The sequence below is a fragment of the Lycium barbarum genome, chromosome 2 (genome assembly GCF_019175385.1).
Source record: "Lycium barbarum isolate Lr01 chromosome 2, ASM1917538v2, whole genome shotgun sequence".
Classification (NCBI taxonomy): domain Eukaryota; kingdom Viridiplantae; phylum Streptophyta; class Magnoliopsida; order Solanales; family Solanaceae; genus Lycium; species Lycium barbarum.
This window is the reverse complement of record NC_083338.1, coordinates 115,801,044-115,809,204: the sequence shown is the minus strand read 5'-3', so window position 1 is coordinate 115,809,204 and position 8,161 is coordinate 115,801,044. Positions and strand designations below refer to the sequence as shown.

The window sequence follows — 8,161 nt, the reverse complement described above, 5'->3', positions numbered from 1 at the left end:
AATATTTTTTTTGGTTTTCCATACGGTGCCCGCTTAGCACGATTAATCTGTGTTCGCACCATGTAAGGTTCGTTTAAGGGAGAAACGCTTCCTAACAGGTTTCCTGTTCAGGGCTAAGGGACCCTATTCATCCCACCACAACTTTTATTGGCTTTTAAATTCAACAAGGCTTACTTTAGTTTTAAATTAAAAGAACTTTTAGTTGGTTGTCTGCCATATATCCGGTGTACTGCAAATGACATATTTTGACCAATAGCCAATTAAAACCAAAGTGGGAATGGGTGTTGCATACATTTAAGTCCAACTTCTACGCGTTCGTTTATTTACTTTTCTTTTCTCCTGTTTTCTTGTGGGAAGTTAGTCCTTTTATGTATGTTGGTTTAGATTCATAGATCATAATTTCGGGTGTACTTTAGATTAAGTCTTGTCTTAATTTATATAAGACTTTCTTCAATGGAATAGAATAGTTAAGGATGAAATTTTTGACTAATAATGTTAATCTTATTTTTAATAACAAGTTTGATGACTATGGTATTTAGGTGCAGGAAAGAAAAGTTTGCAGAGAGTAAACTTTTGACCTTTTGGATTCTTCCTCTATCAACGTAGGTAATGAGATTAATTGATAAAATTTTATCCTATTTACAATTTATTGAAATATTATCTAAATAAACGTTTCATTTGCAATAATATAGGAAGAGAAGAGTTAAACCTTCATATAGAAGCAAAAGAATACATGTCTAACTTCAATAGTTACTTTTTCTTTTCATAATATAAATAGATTTAGAATATGGATGTCCTATGAAAGATGTTGCCACGTGACTTATTACTCTGTTGTTATATGCTTCTTAGAAAAGAACCTATATTTGAGAAAGATGAATTCACAGTTTCACACGTATCTACCAACAACTCTGTGAGTCCCCCGTTCCACTATTTTTTGTTTGTTGCATTCATGAACTAACATTATTGAATACGTACTTCTTGCAAATGATGGTAATATAATTTTACTATATCAGAGGATCATTTCATGATAGTATAAGGACAAAGCAACATTAAATTTCATTTTGATAAATGTCTCAAGTCTTTTACACTTTCTTCTTTATTTATATCCCATTTTATTTGTTTTCACATCTTATATTTATTTCTTTGTTGAATTTATGTTGCTTTATCTAACCATATTTAGTTAATTCAGAAAAAATATATTTGGTTAATTCGGGAGAGCTCCTTGTTGTGATAAGGTTAATACGTAGGAAAGACCATATTCAAGGACTATAGTCACTCAGATAACATATAAAGCTCAAAGATTTTATTAAAAATATAAAATTGAGTATATTTTTTTTTTACTAGCACGATGCATAATTGGACCAATTGACTAAATAATTTTCAATCTGTAGATAAAAAGGACTCAATATGTAATTTAGTTCTACATATCCAATGATGTTATATTCAAGCTCAAAGATTTTACTGAAAAAGAAATGAAACCGCGTGATCTCAAAGAGTACATGAAATATGTAGATCTTTTTCTTGAATTTTATCTCTTTCATATCCAAAGATAAGATTTGAATTCTTAACACTTATCACTCTATTAAAATATTATTTTTAGGCATATATAACAATATGAACATTTTGTGCATGACATAAACGTTAGCTAAATTACCAATGACAACTGAGAGATAATGGTCATGTTGGACCGGGAATATGCCCTGTAATCCAATACTTAGATGTTAACATTTTTGTAACAACTAGAGTGGTTGTTGGATCGATTCCAGGGTACATTTTTGGTGCTTACTATTTTATTTTTTTTTTTACGTTAAAGGCACAATATTCACTGCGAAAAAGATGATTAACAAAGTAATCTGATGGAAAGCACTAATTGGGATTCGATCTGGCGTCAATGCTGTGGAAAGTCGCGGCTTTAGCCAGTGCACTAGGTACACTTATGTTTTTAAGAGTGCACAATTAAATATATATAACTTTTTCAAGCTATATGCACATATATATACAAAAAAAAATTCGAAATTAACGAGTGCACGTGTCCTCCCTCCTCACCGTGTGGGTTTGCTTCTTGATGAAATAGAAACAGTGAAGCTTCAATATCTCCCAAAAAAAAAAAAAAAAGGAAACAAAAACAAAAACAAAGAGAAGAAATCAATCTTGAGAGGAGAACTATGTCAACGTGCAGCTGATATTGTTATGGGAAGGATGTAGAGAAGATAAAGTAGTTCACAGAATGTTGCTTCTAGCATCACCAACTGGAGCAATCAGATTTCATACGTAAGATGTACCAAAGCGTTGTTGATAATATTGCGGTAGAACATAGATTGATTTGGATAGGGAGTACGCATTTTGACTTTATTCATAAAGGTTCTTAAGGTTATACAACGATGCTATTTTCTTGTATAGTTTCCAATTAATAACACAATTAAATATTTTACGAGTATGTTTGCATATTCAAATTTCATAACCATTTTTGGATAAGTATTTTATTTAAAAAATGACATGGAATACACGTGCAACGCACGTGCAGAGAGACTAGTATTATAATTAAAAGTGAGAAGCTCCTACCTTCAAAGTTAGGAAATGTCCAAACTGGTGTTTACCTATCGATCAAAACTATCTAAGTGTCAACTATAAAATTGTGTAGCCTAATGACTAATGAAGTGCGTGAAAACAAAGTTGAAGTTTTGGTAGGTAAAATTACCAAAATAAATAGTGGTAGAAGCTAATAAGTATCTAGTAAAATTATCGACTTAAAATAGATAGAGGGTGGAGTTGTTGCTTTCATACTTCCAATGTTCAACAAAGAGAAAAGAACCGCAAGCTACTCAAGGGCCTGAAGCAATTTATTGTTTCTTCATTTTTTAGTTTCAGAAACTGGTAAAGTCCCTTTTAACCACAAAAATAACGACGAAAACCATTATAGTTCATGAACTTTTATAATAGCATCATAAGAGAGAAGACAATATATTATAGTTCATGAACTTTTATAATAGCATCATAAGAGAGAAGACAATATTGGCAACGGCAAGAGAGAGTACGTATGTTTCGTGGCATAGTGTAGGATAGTCTGTAAGTGGCTGTGGCAAGAGACAAATTGTTTCCTGCAGTACACTTAGCTCTTCAAGACAACCAAATACCAGAAGATTTGAAAGCTTTCTTCAAAATTCAAACCAAAGAACTTTCTCATAATATACCAATATAAATATATAACAGACAAACCGAATGATTGCAACTTTCAGCTACAATCAAATCTTCACTATGTAATGCGTACTACTACTTACTAGCGTTACAGTTTCTAAGATGATGTCTAATATGTACATAGAATCTGAATCTAAGCTGCTTGCGTCTGGAGTTGATTACTCGTAAGAGATTCAGCACATTCTTCTTGTTTCATCGGTTGATCGTCTGAATCCAGTTCTGGTTGATTAAGGTTCCGAACGAATTGAGTGAATGAAGGGAAATGTTCAGGAGAAAAGAAATCAGCACCCATTCTTTGATATGTAAACAAGCTCATTCCTTTGTCACCTGACAAATTCTTCTTTATTTGTTCGAAACAATTTGATGCATTTGCAACCATTGAGTTTTGGCCCAAGATTTCTACTCCATGCTTTCTGCAAGATGATGTAATTTGAGCAAGCAACAACTCTGGGCTCGAGAGAGATTCGTTTGGCTGGTGATTGTCTGAGAGATCCATCCCAGGCAAGATAATTTGGCATGAATGCTTTGCGAACCTCTCAACCATTTCTGCATAACCATCTCTGTTGACTGTGTTATAGAAACCGGTTGTCAGCTCGCCAGGGTGGGATCGGGTTCTATACCAAGAGTACACAAGGGGAACTTTGCCACAAACGGAGATTGGAACATCATGGAAAATTTCAGAGGCTAGAGAAAGAAGCCGGCTTCCATGTGAAATAAGTTGCTCCGAGTACCAAGAAAGGAAAAAGTCACCATAAGTTGTCTCCCAAGATCCTCCGTTCTCCTTGAAGAAGTTGCTTGTCATGGGTGGTTGATCATAACCAGGGGCATTGTGCGGACCACCCAATCCCCACAGAGGATTCCCATTGCTTTCAGCATACTGTTTGAGAGAATTCAACATGTATTTATCATAACACTGGAATTCACCAGCTCCCTGATGATTGTTCATTTTGGACGGATCGTGATGAGAAGGATAGCGAAGCTCGCCTTCTGGTCCTAGACCAAAGGAAATGCCCTGAAAGATGACATAATGTACTAATGAGTTTAACTTCTATACATTGAAAGATAACTACCATTAGACTAGTTTATGCAGAAAATATAACATGTAACTTACTACTACATGTTAAAATATACTAATAGTGTAAAAGTTCTGGCCAGTCAGCGTATACAAGTTAAATCCAATGCAACCGTAATGCCCGAAACCTTAAAAGTTAAACTGCACAATTCATACCGTGATTGTGGAGCCCATGAACGGGGAAAATGCAGCCTTGAAGCTCTCACAAAACTCTTTGTAAACTTGAACTGGAGTCTTTCCGTCAAGGACAGGAACATCAGTAACAGCGAATGAAAGACAATCTTTGTAGTGTTGTCCTGATCGGTCTTTAAAGAATATACTAGGGTCAGATTCACCAATCCGAGAAACCCATTCAGGGAGTGGGATTTTCGGTTCCCCTGATGCATGAAAGCAAAGTGACACATGAAGCTTAAGACCCAAATTCTGGATCACTTCAGCAAGTGCAAGGTAGCCTGTCCAGTTATATTCCCCCATGGCTTCCTTCTCAACTACTCCCCACCAGATTGGGAGTTCTATGCCATCTACACCGAGTAACTTCAACGCTTTTAATCCAGCTGCAATTGCTCTAGGATGGTTTACCGTATTAGTACTTGAAACAGCATCAAGTGGCAACCCAACAAATAGTTTCACGCCATCAGTCTGCAAAGACCATTTCCAATAGAGCAAGACATGTGAATATAGCAATAGAACAACGCTTTTATAAGCAAAAAAGTGATAAGTTCCATGGGGCTTGAAGCGAAAAGTGGCACACTAAAAGTGCGTTGTGATATTTTCGAAAATAAAAAATATCAAACATATATGAATTTAGTACTATGATAATCAAATCACAATTAACATAACCAATTTTAGCATCCAATAAACTAATGTTGATATTTAGCCCGTTTGGATTGGCTTATAGCTTAAAGCTGTTTGCAGCTTATAAGCTGAAAAAAATAAGTTGGGGTAATCCAACTTATTTTTTTTGGCTTATAAGCTGTTTTCAGCTTATAAGCTGCTTTAGATAAACTAAGTTAAATGGGTCCAATTATTTTTTTGAGCTTATTTTAAGCATAAAATGACTTTAAGCTGGCCAGCCAAACACTCAAAAAAGCTGAAAACAACTTATAAGCCAACTTATAAGCCAATCCAAACGGGCTCATTAATCCAACTTCTCAAAGTTGATAATTAAAAAACCGACCACTTGTCGTTGGGATCACCTGTCATTGTTTGAAGCGCACGCTTCTCTGAGGTGCATAAAGAGATAACTCTTCGCTTCACATTACTTTATCCTTTTAAGCGACGACGAGATGGCTTTTAAAAACATTGCTATAGAATCATGCCTAGTTCACTATCAAAAAGAAATACGACATGGCAAGAAGACTAAGGATTGGCATACAAAATCATCAGCAAGTATGATGTATATGAGAAATCAACTCAATACTCACAAATTCATAATCCAAAGTCAAAGAGAATTTCTAACCAGAAAACCCATATTTATTGACTAAGGAAACAATGTAAAATCCAGTTGCTTGATTAGAATGATAAAAATACCACACTGATACAACAACATATTAATATTATCCCAAAAAATTATATTGTTAAGGATTTCAATCAAAAACATCATTTACTTCCAACTTAAGTTTTGTTGTAATTTGTTCAAAGTGGAACAATATGCAAGGGGAAGGCTGCCTATGGCTACATAGCCTAAATTATGAAGCAAAAAACAACATGAAAATTAACATATTCTCTGATATTCTGATCAAATTTATTCGCCATACAAAATGAAATAAATAAATTATAACCAAGTGACAAAAACAAGAAGAGCTAGCTAGCTTACCAGCTTAGATTTTCTGTTAGCAGAAGCATTCTCTAATATCACTGGTTCAACTTGTGAACAACCAGATGCTTTCAAACTTAACCCATTCAAAGATTTTACAGGCCATTTTATACTTTGGCCAACACATAATTTTGACTTTGATTTCAAATTCTTGGTAAAACTACAATACCCAACTTCTTTACATCCCAAATCATTCCTACCCAAATTTACCTGAGAACTTCCCATCACTGAAACCTCCATAATTTTCAAGAAAAAATTGAATCTTTACGACAAAAAACCGTATGATCGGACTAGAAAAATAGATCTTTTGATAAGAGGCCAAAGGGGTTTCAAGGAATTTTGTAAAATGAAGGATTTAGAGGTTAAAATTGAAGAATTTTGAAGAGAATTGTAGAAGAGGAATGCAGATTGAATTGTAGTTGGGACCAGTTTTATAAAGAAAGAGGAAAGGAATAGAAATAGTGCAAGATGAATTAGCCACGTGTCGCCTCTACAGTTCAAGAAAATTCAGCCGCATATTTTAAGTTTTCTTTATTTTCTCTTAAGTATTTTAGGCGGCTCGTTTTTGTTCTTTTTCCTTTTATACAGACTGTTTAGGAAATATTTTTTATTTTTATTTTTTTAAAAAAGAATCTCGGTCATTCTAGTGCATTGCTTGATGAACTTAATTTGTATTTTAGGTTACATTAGTGATGATTTTATTCAATTGATGTGTTTTTTTTTTATTTGACACCATATATGGACATAAATATTAAATAACAATATAAAACAAAGAACTAACTGAAATCACGCAACAATATACACAAATTCATCCCCATGTTCAGAAGGTGAGGCTACTTTTTTCTTTCTGAAATAATGACAATATGTTATTTGCTGAAGTGATGAAGCTAATGGATTTTCAATAAGTTCCTTCTTTTTCTGTTACCTTTTGTTTGGATGATATGTAAAATAATTTCTGGTTAAGCTTCGTTTTCTTGCAAAAATTATTTAAAAAATTATCCATTTTTATAAACAATTTTTTTTTTCAGCAAGGTAAAACTGTCGACGAAAAAAACAAGCTAAAGTCATCATGCAGAAGGAATACATATTAAATTTTGGAATAATAATTACTGTTAGCTATATGAAATTGAAAAATAAAACGTGTGAGAACCACCTAAAAATGAAAAAGAAAAACAGATGAAAACATTGGGTGGTACTGAAAACCTTGAAAACATGAGAAATAAAACATTGGGTGGTACTGAAAACCTTGGAAACATGAGAAAGATGGATATTTTTCTGTGGATAAGAAAAGATCAAAGGTGCAATGCTGACACATCAAAAGGGCCAGGGATTGCCAACAAAATTAGACCATTTATTTTATTTTATTACATTTCTTTCATTTACTAATGTTTAAATCTCACACCATATACGAGATGTCAGAACACGTGTCATGATCCTGTGGCTTTGCTGACTCACTTCCATGCCAGCTTCCTTATATTATTCAAACAAAGAATTGAGTAGATTTGCTGACTGTTTAGTTTTGATTGGACCATATGAAAAGCCCATTAAACAGTACAACCTCAAGAAAATGTGGATAAGGTATACGCTTATATGGAAAAAAATAGATTAGTGTTATCTGGTTTAACATCATCTAGATTTTCTGTTTTACTAGAACACTGGAACAATATGATTGGATTTCAAATTAACTGTTGCAAATTCATCTTTTATTATTAATTAGATGCAGCATACGAATAAGGGAATTTTGTTTTACGTCACACCAAACACGATAAGATAACTTATGAAGACCCTTGCTTGTACTACCAAAAGTATTATTTTATGTTAAAAAGATTCAAAAATTAAATTGTTTAAAATTTATATATATATATATAAATAATATTCTCATACTATTTATCTTTTATATTTTAGAGCAAAAGGGATCAGTTGAACAACGTCCCTCAGACTATATAACTTTGTCTTAAGATGGAGGGCTTCAATCATATGAAAAGAATTCTTCGGACTTTTTATCTTATCTACCCAACTATTTATGAGTACATTTCTAGCTTAAGATAACTTTCGAAAAGGGAAAAAAGAAAAAGTGC

At 33.4% G+C, this 8,161-nt stretch overlaps 1 protein-coding gene across 1 annotated transcript; it reads right to left on the bottom strand.

Moving 5' to 3' along the window:
* Positions 1–3,161: 3,161 nt before the first annotated feature.
* Positions 3,162–6,503, bottom strand: LOC132626854 (inactive beta-amylase 9). Its single transcript, XM_060341867.1, has 3 exons — positions 6,084–6,503; positions 4,424–4,906; positions 3,162–4,207 (listed from the first exon to the last, which is right to left on the bottom strand). The coding sequence occupies exons 1-3, from the start codon at positions 6,321–6,323 to the stop codon at positions 3,329–3,331; spliced, it is 1,602 nt and encodes a 533-aa protein (XP_060197850.1). The 5' UTR covers positions 6,324–6,503; the 3' UTR covers positions 3,162–3,328.
* Between the last annotated feature and the right edge of the window lie 1,658 nt (positions 6,504–8,161).